General features: G+C 48.1%; 1 protein-coding gene across 1 annotated transcript in view; it reads left to right on the top strand.

Annotated features, from left to right (window-relative positions):
* Positions 1-17,931, top strand: part of LOC105046801 (probable cyclic nucleotide-gated ion channel 5) — a 69,709-nt gene that overhangs the window by 50,850 nt on the left and 928 nt on the right. The window contains 2 exon segments of the mRNA XM_029265061.2: positions 17,385-17,496; positions 17,603-17,839. Coding sequence (XP_029120894.2) covers positions 17,385-17,496; positions 17,603-17,839 — 349 coding nt within the window.

The raw sequence follows: 17,931 nt of genomic DNA on the forward strand, positions 1-17,931 counted from the left end.
GTCCCCAACGAACAGAAAACAAACACCAAGAAGACTCCTTTTCGGAGTTTTATTCCTCTTCTCTAATTGAATCCAAGAAGGAATCGGAGTCCTAGGGCCATCGAGACCCTATGGCTCTACAAATAGGATTCCCCCTTCCTCCAAGACCCTCCACCACAAGCATCTTTCCTCCTTTCTCTCTGTTTCTTCCTCCTTTTGTCAAAGCTTGTGGCTTCCTGTTCTTGTACCCACTAAAAATTAGAGCCGGAGATGCCGCTGGAGCTGAGGTAAGGCCCCAAACTCATGTCCTCTCTCCCCTGCACTTCTCTCCATGGTCCTGTGCACCATCGTTGGTTTTGATTTCATCGAAAATTAATAGGAGAAAGAAATCTCTATTTTTATCTCTGTTTTGATCGAGCTTTCTCAAATTTTTCTAGCCATCTCTGTCGCTGGCGTCTCTTGCTGAGGACCTCGGCCTCTCCTTTATGTTGGCTTCAGTTTTCTCAATTGGAGCCAAAACCCCAGCTATTGGCGAGCAGGCTGGGACCCGAAAAGATTGAGCCAAAAAAGGCCCCAGTTCGGCCTCTTTTTTCATTTTGCTAGTCGGCCTACTATCACCGGCCATCCACTGCTACCACCCATCGTCGTTGCTGCTAGACCTCTAGTTGTGCCACTGCACCCCACTGGAGCATCAGCCCCCACCCATATCCCTCCCCTATTCGGCCAAGGAAAGGAAGAAGAAAAGAAAAGAAGAAGAAGAAGAAGAAAAGAAGAAAAGGAAAGATAAGAAAAGGAATAAAAAGAAAGAAAAAGAGAGAGAAGGGATTTCTCTCTCTCTCGTGTCTCTCTCTTTCTCTTTCTGGGGTTTTTCTCTCTACTCTATCTTTCTCTCTATCTAATCCCTAAGCCCTAGTATAAACCTAAGATGATATTTTCAAGAGATTCAGAATTGCTTTGATATCCGTGCAGTAGGTCAGATTCTAGTTCGGCCCTTATCAAAAATTTATAGCATCTGATCACTGTTAATTCCTATTGAATCATCATGACATGACTTCTGATGATCTTGATCATGAATTTTTTTTAGAGATATTTGGACTCTCTCCACTTTCTCTCTCTAGAAAGATCTATATCTTATGATAGAGTCACACTTTTTTGCTTTAGGGACTGAAGTTGACTCCGACAAGATGACCCCAAACTGCTTTGGTGCTTAGATGGTATATTAGACTAATCATCTAATCAATAGCCTCCTTTTATTATTATTTAATTAATTAAAAAAATTGATTATAATTTAATACTTTAAATAGAATTATCTAATTCTTCTAACAAAGTTTGAAGATTTAGGATGATCGAGATAAGTGGATCTTATGTTCTTTATTTATTTTTAAATTATCATATTTTTGTGTGAATGATTTCTTACTGATGAAATCAAGTTTTTCATAAAATAAGTGAAAGAAGAGTGCCCTACAAGTCAATCGCATGTATGTTGCGATAAGACTTTTCTTTATAATTTTTCAACTCATGTAATGATATTTATTATTTGATAATAAAATGAGGTATTGATTCATCATTTTAGCTGCATCTTATTCTATTTAAGATTATGATGAACCTCAAAGATTAGGACAATGATTTTAAGAGACATGAATGGGTCATGCTAGTAAGACCTAAAATCCTAAAATCTTAATCTTAAATATTTCTGATCGTGGGAGCATTGAGTTGGAGATCAATATTTCGGAAAGACTAGCACATCCTGTGTATACTCGATGGAGAGGGTGGCTGATCTCACTAGCCACTTGTGTAGGGACACTAATACAAGGATGTGGATGCTCATTTGAATACGAGTTCACTGAATTGACTTGTCGATAGGGAACATCTTATGGAAGCTTTACTTATATGTCAAAGATGATTCTCTAAGTGAAAATTATGCAAGTGATCTTTAGATCTGAGATCACCATGGAATCTTGTGCACATGAACCTATATTTTGGTTCATACCTAGGCATGGTATTAAGACATGTATGGGATGTTCTGGATATAGTGGAGTGTGTATGAAAATTGTGAGTCGGTCAATATGCAATCAATCACTCCTAGTAAGAGGAGATTGCATCTTGTGAATTCTCATTGCAAGATAAATCAGAAAAAAAATTTTAGCCAAAAGTAGGATAGAGATTAGAAAGAGTTTCTAATGCTTCATCATCGGAGGCATCATTGGTTGATGGAGAATCAATATAAATATGTATTTGAGTTTGACATTATTCTATACTCATAAATATATTCAAGATGTAGGGATGATCGAAGGATTGGATTGTACGGTAACTTGTCACTGAAGGATATATTTGATCTTTTCATCTAATTTCACATCTTCTAGATAGTCATGATAGTTGTTAGACATCAATCTTGACTTGTAAATTTGATCGAATTAAAGAGTTTAATTCGATCATCAATTAGAAAGGATTTTGATTGTTGAACTCGGATTAGCTCGATTGAATCTAAATCGTTAGATTAGAGTTTAATCAAATTAGGTCAACTTGTATCTGGACTACTGTTGGATAGATATGGAACCCAATAGGTCACACACATAAGAAAATTGGCCAAGGACCCTTTCGATAAGGTTGATTGAAATTTTTGATCCAATCAGGATTTCGATAAGCATGCTAGCATGTATGAAAATCCTAGTTCCTTGGGAGATCAAATTTGGTCTCAATCCTTGCTAATTTGCTAACCCAATTGGGTGAGCAATTGGGTTAGGTTGTGCCACCTGGAGGTAGCCCAAAAAGGGGCATCTCATTTCAAGTTAACGCCAAAAAATAAGAGTTCTCTCGGATGAGGACTCTTGGCACAAATTTGAGAGGTGCGCACGCGCTCTCCTTTTTGGTGTGCAGAAGAATCAAGAGTCCTTCTGCTTTGGGTCTCTAACTCAGATGACAATAAGATCAGAATCTTAACCACCTGGTACGCCATTTAAAGTATGAAAAATCTTTTTGGATTGGCATGGGAAATCTTTTAGAAGTGAGGTGCACGTGCGAGGTGTTCCTTGGTCGTGCGAAGAGATGCGAGACTCCTTCTGTTGTAAGGAGTCTTAGGCGACATTATTATCTGATATTTTTCTAGATAAGGATCAGATTTAAATGTTGATTTGGTGAGATAAGAATGAAAATTTATCAAGTAATGGAGCATTGCTTTTGACGCCCTTTACTGGGCGTGCGCGTGCACGACAGAAGAAAGACACATGCAACTCTTCGCGTTGAGAGTCCTTCTGTCGTTGGAATTCCATTTCAAAAGGAGGCATCCCTTGCAGATTTGCTTCCTTTTTGAATCAGGGAATACGTGGCAAGTTTTTATGTTATTCTGAAATGGAAATGGATGCAAGGAACAACTCTTTTTGGGCACGCACGCGTAAGAGGGAAGGATTCGACGTATCACATCCTGATGAGTCCCTTCTATTTGAAGACTCTCAGATAAGTAATACAAGGACCAGATATGGTTTTTCAGATAAATCGTGTCTTCTCTGTTGGTGCCCCCTCTGGTTCTATAAATAAGGGGCGACAGATGAATTGATCATTCAATTCTTACATCTCTTATCCACTCCCTCTCTCTCTCTTACAACTCTAAGGTTTAGGACAAAGGCTTGTTCTTTTAAGACAAGCCTATTCCTAATAGCTCCAAGGGTTTAAGAGGTCCAGAAGAAAATGGTCAGGTATAGTGGGTGGTTCTGAGAGGTTCAGGCTCAGATCTGGAGGAGGGTCTGATCGACTGGTGGCTAGTCGAGTTTTAGGGGCTAGAACTCTTAAAGTAAGGTGAAGGAGGAGCACTGTCCTTGGTCTAATTTTTGTGTGGATCATCGTTAGAGGGCAGATACTTGGACGCCTCGTAGAAATTAGGATTAGTGCTACAGATATTTTTTTTTATCCAAATTTAATTTAATTATGCTTTAATTGTTATAGTCAAGGGTTCCTGAGCATTAGGATTTCGGTATGTCAGGTGTTATAAATGAAAATTTTAAACATCTGGCTCTTTCGCTGTGCCATCGGAACCCAACAATAAGAATCAGTATAGGAGATATGAAAAAGCATGTTTTATTATGACAAGTAATTTGATAAATATATTTTATGAAAATAGCATATTTATGAAGCATGAATGTTATTTTTTCATATATATATATATATATGTTTTCAGAAAAAGATATAAAGTTTTAAAGGCTCTTAGATAACTATGACAGCCCAATGAAAGTATGATCAATCAAGAAATGGCCATCTGTTAATGGGTATAAAGTTGGTAATGGATATGAATTATGAAACTTGTCGGTTACGATAATGGCCTTGTCATAAGTATAAAGTGATCATAGTATGAATATTTATAAGTAATATTTTGAAATATAACAAATATCTGATAAGAATGATTTATGAATTATGTTCATAAAATTTCATAATTTATTATGCAAGACTGGCTTATGACTTGTTTTATTATTATATGTCCCATAAAATATTTTATTTTGTAATATTTGTTATTTTCTAAATATTGCATTATCATAGAAAAATTTAGGCTTGATCCAATAAGAAACTATAGATTTTACTTAATGAGCTGGTGTAGCTCATATCTTTTTCTTTTTCTGTTCAAATAAATAAGGTTAGGAATAATGGAGGATTCAGATTTGGGAACTTGCATAGCAAGCTTGAGAATTTTATAGCTAAAACTTAGTTTAATGAATGATCATGGATTTGTAGTCGGTAATTTATGAATTTTGAGATATGGGTTTGGCATTTGATTTTGGATTTAGATGCTTTGAATCAATCTTGATTTAATTACTTGATGAATGATGGAATTAAATCTTTTATTATATTTTACTGGTAATGAATTTTAGCTGATTATGATGTTAAGCTTTGTGTTATCAAGCACAGCATCTCTCAATAGCACGGCCATGTTATGTCCCAGATTTGGGGCATGACATTAAATGGTATCAGAGCAATAGATTTGATCATGGATAAGACTTAACTTTAAGATTATGATTCATAAGGTTAGATAGATGAAGAGTACAGAAGAATTGATTTAGATTAGAATTACGTGGTAGAAACATGATGGTATAGATGAAGATTAAGTAATCCTATTTATTTGGAGAATAAAAATGCCTTAAGTTTCGAGGACGAAACTTTTTTATGTAGGGTAGAATGTGATGGTTCGGTCTGGCCCATCATTTAATTGTCACAGGTTCCCAATGAATAAAAAATATCGAGAAGACTTTTTTAGGAGTCTTCTTCCTCTTCTCCAATTGAATCCAAGAAGGAATCGGAGTCCTAGGGCCACCGAGACCCTATGGCTCTCTACAAATAGGATTCCCCCTTCCTTTAAGACCCTCCACCACAAGCATCTTCCTTCCTTTCTCCCTGTTTCTTCCTCCCTCCATCAAAGCTCGCGACTTTCGATTCTTGTGCCACTGAAAATTGGAGCCGAATATTCCACCGGAGTCGAGATAAAGCCTTGAACTCATGTCCTTTCTCCACTCCACTTCTTTCCATGGCCCTACGTGCCACCACCAGCTTTGATTTTGCCGAAAATCAATAGGAGAAAGAAATACCTATTTTCATCCCTATTTTGATTAAGCTTTCTTAAATTTTTTTTAGCCATCTCCATTGTCGTAGTCCCTTACCAAGGACCTCAACCTCTCCTTTGTGTTGGCCCTCGATTGGAGCCAAAGGCCCAACAACCGAAAAAACCAAGCCAAGAAAGGCCCTTGTTCAGCTTCTTTTTTATTCATTTTGTTAGTCGGCCTACTACTGTCGACCATCCACCGTTACCACCCACTGCCATCGGCCATCGCTGTTGGACCTCCGACTGTGCCGCTGCACTCCACTTGAGCACCAGCCCCCACTCATATCCCTCCCATGTTCGGCCAAGGAAAGGAAGAAAAGAAAAGAAGAAGAGAAGAAAAGGAAAGAAAAGAGAAGAAAAAAAGAAAGAAAAAAGTGAGAGAAGGGATCTTTCTCTCTTTCTCTCTTTAGGATTTTTCTCTCTACTCTATCTTTCTCTCTATCTAATCCCTAGACCCCAGTATGAATCTAGGATGATCTTTTCAAGAGATTCGAAATTACTTTGATATCCATGCAATAGGTCGGATTTCAGTCCGATGCTTATCATAAATTCATAATATATGATCTCTGTTAACTTCTATTAAGTTATTTGATATGATCTTTGATGATTTTGATCATAAATTTCTTGTTTGAGAGATATTTAGATTCTCTCCACTTTCTCCCTCTATTTTCTCTCTCTAAAAAGACCTACATCTTAGGATAGAGTCCCTTCTTCCTACTCTAGGGACCGAAGTTAACTTTGACAAGATGACCCCGAATTGCTTTGGTGCTCGAATGGTCTATCGGATTGATGACCTTATCAATAGCCTCTTTTTATTATTATCTAATGAACTAAAAAAAATTGATTATGATTTAATATTTTAAATAGGATTACTTAATTCTTCTAATAAAGTTTGAAGATCTAGGATGATTGAGTTGAGTGGATCTTATGTTCCTTATTTATTTTCAAATTATCATATTTTCATATAAATAATTTATTGCTGATAAAATCATATTTTCTATAAAATAAGATCAACATACGAGATATAAAAAAAATATATTTTATTATGACAAGCAATTTCATAAATATATTTTATGAAAATAGTATATTTATCAAGCATGAATTTTATTATTTTTTTATTTATGAAATATGTATGTTTTAAGAAAAAATATAAAATTTTAAAGGCTTTTAGATAGCTATTGTTGGAGCAAAAAATCCGCCTGCGCCGGAGAAGCTGGAGTTGAGGGAGCCGCGGTCGCCGTCGGGACCTGCAAGGGAAGTCTAAACCGGAGGTGGGGTTGCTCCGGCAAGACCCTCCGACGCTCAAGTCAGTTCTCTGCCTCAACAAGAATGGAGTGCTCGAACGGAGAGTTTAGCAGAGTTTTGGGATAAGGCAAAAGGGCTTAAAGAATAACGTATCTGAGTCCCCCTTTTATAGGCGGGGGAGGCAACGGACTGATGGCGACGTTTGTAACCGCCTGGTAGTGGGCCGCCCACGGTCAGGGGAATTGATTGCGAAAGATAATGGAGCAGACATGTGGGCATCACCTCGACTCGCCACGTGGAATCTGTTATGAGGGGTGGAGCAGCGTCCGTTGTCAGCGGACAGGAGAATCGCATGATATCCGTCGCAGGAGGTGGAGCAGGTTCGTGGCTGTCGCTGTGGCCTGCCTGGGGATAGCGGAGCTGTGCGGAGTCCGCCGCAGGAAGTGGAGCAGGGCGGCTATGGTTACAGCGGCTTGTCAGGGAATGATGGTGCTGCGCGGAGTCCGCCACAGGAAGTGGAGCAGGGTCATGGTCGTTTTGAGGGCCTGTCAGGGGGCGTGGATCTGTCGATTGAAGCTCGATAACGGTCGGAGCTCGGTTTCTGTTGAGGTGCGGGTGAGGTCCTCCTGGCGGTAGGGGTCGTGGGCAGAGCCCGGCTCCCGTAGGAGTCCGGGCGGAGCTGCTCTGATGTCGACGGCGGAGTCCGGCTCCCGTAGGAGTCCGGGCGGAGCTGCAACTGCTGTCGGCGGTGGAGCCCGGCTCTCGTAAGAGTCCGGGCGGAGCTGCGCTGCAAACAAAGTTAAGGGTGAAGTCTGGCTCTGATAGGAGTCCGGATTGAGCTTACCAGCAGTTGATATTGAGAGCGGAGCCCGGCTCCCGTGGGAGTCCGGGCGGAGCTGTTCTGATGTCGGTGGCGGAGTCCGGCTCCCGTAGGAGTCCGGACGGAGCTGCGTTGATGTCGTCGGCGAAGTCCGGCTCCCGTAGGAGTCCGGGCGGAGCTGCACTTGCTGATGGCGGTGGAGCCCGGCTCCCGTAGGAGTCCGGGCGGAGCTGCACTTGCTGATGGCGGTGGAGCCCGGCTCCCGTAGGAGTCCGGGCGGAGCTGCACTTGCTGATGGCGGTTCCGCCATGGGTTCCGGCTGTGGGTATTTTATACCCAACACCAGTCCCCCTACATCCGAGTTTTGAATTTCAAACGAAGGAAGTACACAGAAGTACAGCCGGAACCGTCCCTTCGAATCCCGCGCCCCGCCGCTCCCAGATATTTTGGCATTAAATGAGCGCGTGCCGGAGTCTTTTCGAATTGGGGCGGTACGAGGGGATGCTTCGAAGACCCCGTAGGTACGCTGGCCTAGGTACGGCGCAATTATGACCCTGCCAACCGCCAGCCGCCTTCAGCCATCTACCACGGGGAGTGGGACACGTGTCGGATGCAGACTGGCCCGGGGGGATTCGAGATCATTATGGCGCCGGATCCCAGGGTCTATTTAAACCCGTCCTCCCCCCTTCAGGCCCCCCACTCCGCTTCTGATTTCTTGCTGGCGTCTGTCATCTCCCCGAGAGTCTGCTCTAGCGAACGCCCTCTCGAGCCGTAGGCGCCTTCCGTTTCTCGCTCCCCAGGCCCCCAGAGCAAGATAGGTTAGTGCCCGCCTTCTCCTTCTTACCGCTTAGGGTCCTCTCCTCCTTCCACTTCTTTTGTGCCTTCTCCTGAGTTGACCTCCGGCGTCTCCCTCCCTTCTCGGCTTGCTTTTCTAGGGTCCTTTAGGTTCTCCCCCAAAGAAAAATGTCTTCCGATTCTTCTGCCCCGTAAGTTCTGGGAGTTCTTCTGCTTCCAACCTCCAGGCCCCTGTCTCTGCGGACGAACCCGCGTTCGGGGCAGGGTCTCGCCCGGTTTTCGCACCGGGCGCCATTCCATGTTCGTCGACTCCGGACGAACTTCTTCTGATAAGGGCTCGGTACGGAGTCCCTTCAGAGTACGACCTGGAGCTTCCTGGCCCCTCTGACCGGGCCAGCGCTCCCCCTCCTGGTCGCTTTTGTTTGTACCAGGAGGCATTCCGTGCCGGACTCCGGCTTCCGCTTCCTACTTTTGTTGCCGCCTTCTTTCGTTTCTTAGATATTTCTCTCGCCTCTGTCGCCCCGAATTCCTTTAGGTTTTTGATAGGGTTTCTCTCCCTCTGTCATATAGCCGAGGTCCAACCTTCCCTCTCCCTGTTCAGACATTTCTACACCTTTAAACGTCATCCTTTAGCGAAGGACTGGTGGTACTTCTCCCCCCAGTTCGGTAAGAAGGGGTTGCTGAAGGGCGCCCTTCTTCGATTCACAACTGGAAGGGAAAATTTCTCTTCATTTACTGTCCGACCCTAGAATTGGGCCTGCCCCCTTGGGGGTCTCTGAGGGATTCCGTCCGCCGAGCTCCCAGCCTGGGAGAGGACGACCTTCAGGCCGCCCAGAAGCTCCTGAGTTACCCCGCTCCTTCCCTTCCAAACCTACTGAGGGAGCCGCTTCTCTTCAACATCGGCCTGAGCCCTCAGGATCCAGCAAGTATACATCTTTCTTTTTCTTGTCTTCTTCTTCCCTCTCTTTCTTTCTCTCTCCTTTTTCCTCTTTTCTCTTTCTCTTTTTTCTTCTTCTTCTTCTCTCTTTTTTTTTTTTTTTTTTTTTGGACTGATTGGTGCCGCTTTTTCCTTCTTCTTTTCTTTTCCTGTTTTTTTTTTTTTTTTTTTTTTTTTTTTTTAGCAATGGACGCCGAAGCCACACGGATGCTCGCCAAGGCCATGAGAGCCCAGAAAAGGAAGGGCGCGACGACCTCTGGCTCGGCGAAGAGGGCCAGGGTGGAGGAGACGAGCTTGGCCGCGCCCGTCCAGGCGACCCCGGCAATCGACATTCCTTCGGATGCCGAGCCAGCGGCCCCCCGGGCTCCCTCAAGGAGCCCGCCGACCGGGGCCCCCATTCCGGAGGTCCGCCCCACGGAGGCGCCCGCCGCGGGGAGGAGGAGAAAATCGGTGGCCCGCAGGCCGAGCAGCCACCGAGCCGCTGCAGACGAGTCCGTCTGCTCCGAGGGGGGATCGGAGAACCCTTCAACGACAAGGCTCTGATCCGTCGGCTGCTCGATGGTTGCATTCTGTCCGATGTCGTGGAGAGGATCGACCGTGCCGATCCCGAGCAGCGGACCTGGGACACCTTGGGGTCCTTTCTTGAGGTAAGCGGATTTTTATTTGCACAGTTGCTCGGTCTTTGTTGTAATTCTCCATCTGTCTTTGCAGATCGGGCACCAGCTCTTCGCCTATGTCGAGGCGTCGGGCCGCATGAGAAGGGACCTCCTTCGGGCGGAGGAGCGCTGCCAAGACGAGGTTGCTCGTCTTCAAGCGAAGACGGCCGAGGTGGCCGCCCTCCGGGAGACCCTGGAGAGAGAGAGACAAGACCGGGAAGAGGAAAGACGTGTCCGGGAGGAGGAGAGGCGAAGCCTGGAGGAGTCGGCAAGGAAGACGGAGGCCGAGGTCGCCCATCTGGCCGAGCAAACTCCGGTTCTGGTCTCGGAGGCCAGGACCCTTGCGGTGGAGGAGTTCAAGACCTCCGCGGAGATGAGGGAGCTGAACGTCCAGTTCGGCCTGGAGGCGTTCACCAAGGGGTTCGAGCTCTGCCGAGAGAGGGTGGCCAGCAGATATCCCGACCTTGATCTCGGCTTTTTGGAGGAGTCTGACGACGAGGCCGCCCCTTCGTCCGCTGCTGCCGCAGTTGCGCCCCCCGCGCCGAGCTCTCCACCTCCAGCCCCCGAGGTCTGAGACCTCCGACCTTGTATCTTTCTTTTGTCGCCATATTTCCTTTCCGCTTGTCTTCAAAATTAATCAATAAAGTTGAATTTCTTATTGTGGATGGCCTTTCCTTCCCCTGCTCCTTCTTTTCTGCCTTTCTTCTTGTAATAAGCTGGTCTTTAACGTTTGCTTCTTCCGATGGCAGTGTCCCGCCGAAGCACTCCCCTTGCCCCTAGGGGTCCCGCTGAAGTCAACTATCCAACGGCTAAAAAGGGAGGTCCTCCGCCTGACGAAGAGGTTGAAAAAGTCGGAGGACGAGCTCCGCAAATCGAAAAAATGCTATTCCGAGGCCGCCGCTGAGGCCGCCCACTTCAGGAGTCTCCAAGTGAAGGCAATCATGGACTACAGCCGGAGGAAGGCGAACTTCGCGAAGGAGCTCGAAGAATGCACGAAGAGCGCCAGCGACCGAACTTGGGCTCAAGAAGCCAGGATCAGCGCCCTTAAGGTGGAGCTGTCAGCTGCAAAGAGGAGGATCGGCCAACTGGAGGGGAACTCATCCCGGCTCACAGCGCGGGATGAGCAGATATGGTCACAAAAAGTTTCCGACCTCCAGAGGCAGCTTCAAGATGCTGAGGTGAGCCATGACGTGCAGCGGGCCAGCTGGCGCCGACAGGTAGAAGAGTACAAGGGGAGATTCCGTCGATCGGCGGATGAGGTGATTCGTCTCCAGGGGCAGTTGGTTACTAGGGCGCAGCTTGCTAACGCCCAAGATAACGAAGAGCTCCAAGCCCTGAGAGGCACTGTCGAAGGGATTTCTGTCTCCCTTGGGGAGAAGACAGCTGAGCTTCAACAAGTAAAAATCCAACTGGGGCTTGAGCGGAAGGCCGTCGCGGACGCAGAGGCGGAGTCCGAAGTTTTGCGGAAGTGGCATCGGGAAGCGGAGGCTGAGAGCCGGCGACTTCGTCAGGCGCTCCAGGATATGCTGCAAAAGAAGGAAGAACTAGAGGAAACGGTGGAGAGCCTGAGGCAGTCCTGGTCGAGGGATGGAGGTGATCACCCTAGGTTAGAGGGAGCAGGACCTCCTTAGAGTTCTTTTGTAGACACCCCCTTTTTTTTTTTCTTGTCGTTTTGTCCCTCTTTCACTGGCCGTCCTGGCCCTGTAGTACATATATCGGAAATGAGAAAAAAAGCATTTTGTGTTACCTTGTCCGCGCGTAGCACCAATATTGTCGTTCGTTGACCCTTTCTCCTGTTTGGCTTAGAGGTCATCGTGGGAAGGGGCTCTTCCCTTCCATCCGATCTCGTCATGTGGCCAAGCCTTGCCACCATTCTTAACCCTTGCTGGCGAAGTAGCGGATGGAGCCCGACTTTCTTGGCGGCGGAGCCCGGCTCCCGTAGGAGCCCGGGCGAAGCTTTCCTGGCGGCGGAACCCGGCTCCCGTAGGAGTGCGGGCGAAGCTTCTCTGGCGGCGGAACCCGGCTCCCTTAGGAGTCCGGGTGAAGTTTACCTTGGCGGCGGAACCCGGCTCCCGTAGGAGTCCGGGTGAAGCTTCCCTGGGCGGTGGAACCCGGCTCCCGTAGGAGTCCGGGTGAAGTTTACCTTGGCGGCGGAACCCGGCTCCCGTAGGAGTCCGGGTGAAGCTTCCCTGGGCGGTGGAACCCGGCTCCCGTAGGAGTCCGGGTGAAGCTTACCTTGGCGGCGGAACCCGGCTCCCGTAGGAGTCCAGGTGAAGTCTTTCTTGGGCGGTGGAACCCGGCTCCCGTAGGAGTCCGGGTGGAGTTTATCTTGGCGGCGGAACCCGGCTCCCGTAGGAGTCCGGGCGATGCTTACCTTGGCGGCGGAATCCGGCTCCCGTAGGAGTCCGGGCGATGCTTACCTTTGTCGTGGGGACCCGGCTCCCGTGGGAGTCCGGACCTTCCACTCTGCTCATGTCGGGACGAGGTTCTTCTCCTGTTCCCTGACAGGGCTGTGGGGGCACATTAGGGCGTTGTAAGGCCTCTCCCCCTATCCGGTCTAAAAGAACCGGGCCTTCGACTTTGCTCAAGTTAGGGCGAGGTTCTCCTCCTATCCCTAACAGGGCTGTGGGGGCACATTAGGGCGTTGTAAGGCCTCTCCCCCCATCCGGTCTAAAAGAACCGGACCTTCGACTTTGCTCAAGTTAGGGCGAGGTTCTCCTCCTGTCCCTAACAGGGCTGTGGGGGCACATTAGGGCATTGTAAGGCCTCTCCCCCCATCCGGTCTAAAAGAACCGGGCCTTCGACTTTGCTCATGCCAGGACGAGGTTTTCCTCCTGTTCCTGACATGGCCGTTGTTTTTGGAGGGGTCGTATCCAGTCATGATACATCCGCGTTAAGTAGGAGGGGTGCGTTAGCTAGAAAGAAAGGTAGATTCAAAATGAAATAGTAAGTGATACATTTACAGTTCTCCCGCTCTTCCTTGAGGCCCTCCGACGATGGAATCGATGGTCCCGATAGGAGGCCGGTCCCCGGGTTGCTCCTCCCTTTTCTGTGGTTCGGGCGGTGGGAGGGCTCTTGGCCGGTCTCCTCTACCCTCAGGCCGGCGGCGGATGAATCTGTCGAGCCGACCTCGCCGGATGAGCTCCTCGATCTCGTCCTGGAGCTGGATGCACTCTTCGGTGTCGTGGCCGTGGTCGCGGTGGTAGAGGCAGAACTTGTTGGGGTTGCGCTTCCCGGGGTGCGTGCGCATCCTCTCCGGCCTAGGGAGCAGCTCCCTGACCTCCATCAGTACCTGGGCCTTCGAGGCGTTGAGGGAGGCATAGTTGCGGAACTTCCCTGGCGGGGAGCCCCGCCGAAACCTGTTGTCCGGGCTTCTCTGCCTGCGTGCCCGGGGGGGAGTATGGGCGCGCTTATGCCCAGGAGGAGATCGGGAGCGAGGCCGGACTTCCTTTGGCCTCTTCTCAACTGCGAGCTTACCAGAATCTCCCGCCTGACGCTCCCTCGCCGTTTCTTCATCCTTCATCTTGAAGGCCTCTTCCGCTCGGGCGTATCCTTCAGCCCGAGCCAGTAGATCAGCAAAATCCCTGGGGTACTTCTTCTCCAGGGAGTACAAGAGATCATTCTTCTGAAGGCCACCTTTCAGGGCGGCCATGGCAACCGACTGGTCCAAGTTCCGGACCTCCAACGCCGCGATGTTGAAGCGGTTGATGTAGGCCCGTATGGACTCCCCTTCCCTCTGCTTGATGTTGATGAGGGACTCCGAACCTTTCCGGGGACGTCGGCTGCTGACAAAATGGGCCACGAATTGGTGGCTCATTTGGTCGAAGGAGAATATGGTGCCCGACTTCAGGGCCGAGTACCAGTTCCTTGCCGCTCCCTTCAAAGTAGACGGGAAAGCCCGGCACAAGATGGCGTCGGGAGCACCATAAAGCAGCATCATTGTTCGGAAGGCCTCCAGATGGTCCACCGGGTCCGACGTCCCGTCGTAGCTTTCAAACTGGGGGAGCTTGAAATTCGGCGGGATCGGTTCCTGCATAATCATTTGGGAGAAGGGAGGGTCAGTGCAGATATCCTCACCGTAAGCGGGAGGCGCATGGCGGAGTTCTTCGATCCGCCGGTTCATCTCCTGGAGCCTCCGATCCAGGAAGTCCTCTCGACTCCGAGTCTCGAGGGTCCTTTGGCAGAATGGGGGCAGGGATCTCCCAGGGGTGGAGTCGTGGTCCGATTGAGGGCTCTCCACCCTTGGATTCGCCTTCCCGGGAAGGACGGGGCGACTGGCCCAGGTGGCCCGCCCCACCGTCGGGTTCTGGCATTCCGGAGATGCCCCTTCCGGATGCGCTGACGCCTGCGGCGGCTGCTGCTGCATTGCCTGTACGGCCTCGACGAGGCCCTTGACCTGCTGCGCCAGCAAGTCAAACTGCTCCGCGCCGACCGCCGTCGCCGGAGGGGGAGGAGGAGCTGGCTGAGAGACGGGAGGGGAGGCCGGAGCCTGAGACCTAGCCGCAGAGGCCGTGGACCGCCGGGTGGACGCCCTGCGCGGAGGCATCGGGTGTCGATCTCGCGGGGGAGGATTAGGAGTAGATGACGGAGAGATGGCCGGAGACGGCTCCGTCGAGCGCTCCTTCAAGAACAAGGGTGCTGCGAAGACACACAGCCCCTTCCTCTAGCGCCAATCCTGTTGGTGCAAAAAATCCGCCTGCGCCAGAGAAGCTGGAGTTGAGGGAGCCGCGGTCGCCGCCGGGACCTGCAAGGGAAGTCTAAACCGGAGGTGGGGTTGCTCCGGCAAGACCCTCCGACGCTCAAGTCAGTTCTCTGCCTCAACAAGAATGGAGTGCTCGAACGGAGAGTTTAGCAGAGTTTTGGGATAAGGCAAAAGGGCTTAAAGAATAACGTATCTGAGTCCCCCTTTTATAGGCGGGGGAGGCAACGGACTGATGGCGACGTTTGTAACCGCCTGGTAGTGGGCCGCCCACGGTCAGGGGAATTGATTGCGAAAGATAATGGAGCAGACACGTGGGCATCACCTCGACTCGCCACGTGGAATCTGTTATGAGGGGTGGAGCAGCGTCCGTTGTCAGCGGACAGGAGAATCGCATGATATCCATCGCAGGAGGTGGAGCAGGTTCGTGGCTGTCGCTGTGGCCTGCCTGGGGATAGCGGAGCTGTGCGGAGTCCGCCGCAGGAAGTGGAGCAGGGCGGCTATGGTTACAGCGGCTTGTCAGGGAATGATGGTGCTGCGCGGAGTCTGCCACAGGAAGTGGAGCAGGGTCATGGTCATTTTGAGGGCCTGTCAGGGGGCGTGGATCTGTCGATTGAAGCTCGGTAACGGCCGGAGCCTGATTTCTGTTGAGGTGCGGGTGAGGTCCTCCTGGCGGTAGGGGTCGTGGGCAGAGCCCGGCTCCCGTAGGAGTCCGGGCGGAGCTGCTCTGATGTCGACGGCGGAGTCCGGCTCCCGTAGGAGTCCGGGCGGAGCTGCAACTGCTGTCGGTGGTGGAGCCCGGCTCTCGTAAGAGTCCGGGCGGAGCTGCGCTGCAAACAAAGTTAAGGGTGAAGTCCGGCTCTGATAGGAGTCCGGATTGAGCTTACCAGCAGTTGATATTGAGAGCGGAGCCCGGCTCCCGTGGGAGTCCGGGCGGAGCTGTTCTGATGTCGGCGGCGGAGTCCGGCTCCCGTAGGAGTCCGGACGGAGCTGCGTTGATGTCGTCGGCGAAGTCCGGCTCCCGTAGGAGTCCGGGCGGAGCTGCACTTGCTGATGGCGATGGAGCCCGGCTCCCGTAGGAGTCCGGGCGGAGCTGCACTTGCTGATGGCGGTGGAGCCCGGCTCCCGTAGGAGTCCGGGCAGAGCTGCACTTGCTGATGGCGGTTCCGCCGTGGGTTCCGGCTGTGGGTATTTTATACCCAACAGCTATAATAATCTTATGAAAGTGAGGACAATCGACAAACAGCTCTCTACCAATAGGTATAAAGTTGGTAACAAATGTAAATTATGAAACTTGTTGATTACAATAACGATCCTGTCATTGGTATAAAATGACCATAGTATGAATATCTATGAGCAATGTTTTGAAAAATGACACAAATATTTAACAACAATGATTTATGAATCATGTTTATGAAATTTTATGATTTATACATGCATAACTGACTTATAATTTATTTTATTATATGCTCTATGAAATGCTTTATTTCATAATACTTGTTATTTTATAAATGTTGTATTATCATGAAAAAACTTATGCTTGATTCGGTAAGGAAGCATGTATTTTATTTACTGAGCTGATGTAGTTCATATTTTTTTTTCTTTTTTCTATTCAGATGAATAAGGTTAGAAACAATAATGGATCCAGACTTGAGGACTTGCATAGCAAATTTGATAATTTTGTAGCTGAAATTTGGTATATTGGATGATCATGGATTTGTAGTTCGTTATTTATGAATTTTGATATATAGATTTGGCATATGATTTGAGATTTAGATGCTCTGAATAAATTTTGATTTAATTACTTGATGAATGATGAAATTGAAATTTTTATTATATTTTACTGGTGATGAATTTTAGCTGATTGTGATTATTAGGCTTTATGTTATTGAGAGCAAAACCCTTCAAAAGATAGCCATATTATGTTCTAGATTTGGGACGTGACAAGTTCAATTATCACCCTTGCTTTCCTCTCTTCTTGGTTGTGAGATATGGTAGATTTTCTAGTGTTGATGGCCTTCACTTCTGCACATGCAAGGTGGACCGGATATTAGAACCAGGCTGGTCACATTATCAACATTCTGTTAACAAATATTATCAGAAATTACAGATCCATGTGATGGTTGGGGTGGTCTATTTAGCATAATTATTTTTTTTTAGTAGGTCATGCTCAATGGTTAACCATAAAAAATTGTCAGATTAGAGGAGATACTAGGACCAGCCTTTCGATGCATAGGCAAGGGATGACAGCCATTGAAAGATTAGGAGACGAAAGCTTGACAATATACTAGAACTAGTGACTTCTATGTCATTTCCTTTAGAACTTATATGTTTCCCATGCTAACATGTGGCATCTTATGAATTCGGGATGGGATTTGTGTGTCCTGTGTTACCGTTTATGATATCATTCGTAACATCATCAGCTACCCTGCTAACCTCCAGTCGACCTTCCACTTTTATTTGGTTTTGCGACCACGGTGGTCGAGTTTGGGACCTACATAGGAATAGAATATGCATTCTCTTTTAGCAAATGATATGAAGTTTTTACAATTGCAGCATAAGATGTATAACTGCAGCGTGGAGTTTATGTATATTTAGCATGCAAAATTTGTCCAAAAGTGACACCATATTCTTTAAATTATTTTTAACCTCTGCTGTAATGCGTGCCACAGTACCCTTGGCCAAGGACTCGAAACAAGTACTTTTCCTGGAGAGGTTATCTTTTCTATAGCATTAGCTATCTTTGGACTCATTCTCTTTGGGCTCCTAATTGGCAACATGCAGGTACGCCATGCTAGTGTTGATTAAATTCTGAAAAATTCAAGGATCTATTACAATGAACATTCTTTATTGTTCTTCTCTTTCTGATCATCTCTGTACTTCTTTTCAGACTTACCTCCAGTCTCTGACATTACGGCTTGAAGAGATGAGAGTCAAAAGGCGTGACTCAGAGCAATGGATGCATCACCGCTTACTGCCACAGGATCTTAGGGAACGAGTCAGACGATATGATCAATATAAGTGGTTGGAAACACGAGGAGTGGACGAAGAAAGCTTGGTTCAGAGCCTGCCCAAGGACCTTAGGAGGGACATTAAACGTCATCTTTGTTTAGCCTTGGTGAAAAGAGTAGGTGATAATTTTTCTTCTTGTACTAACATTTGGTTGACTGATAACGGATTTTATTTTTATCTCTATATTTTCTCGTCACTGCTAACCTA

This window comes from Elaeis guineensis, chromosome 6 (assembly GCF_000442705.2).
Source record: "Elaeis guineensis isolate ETL-2024a chromosome 6, EG11, whole genome shotgun sequence".
Taxonomy (NCBI): Eukaryota; Viridiplantae; Streptophyta; class Magnoliopsida; order Arecales; family Arecaceae; genus Elaeis; species Elaeis guineensis.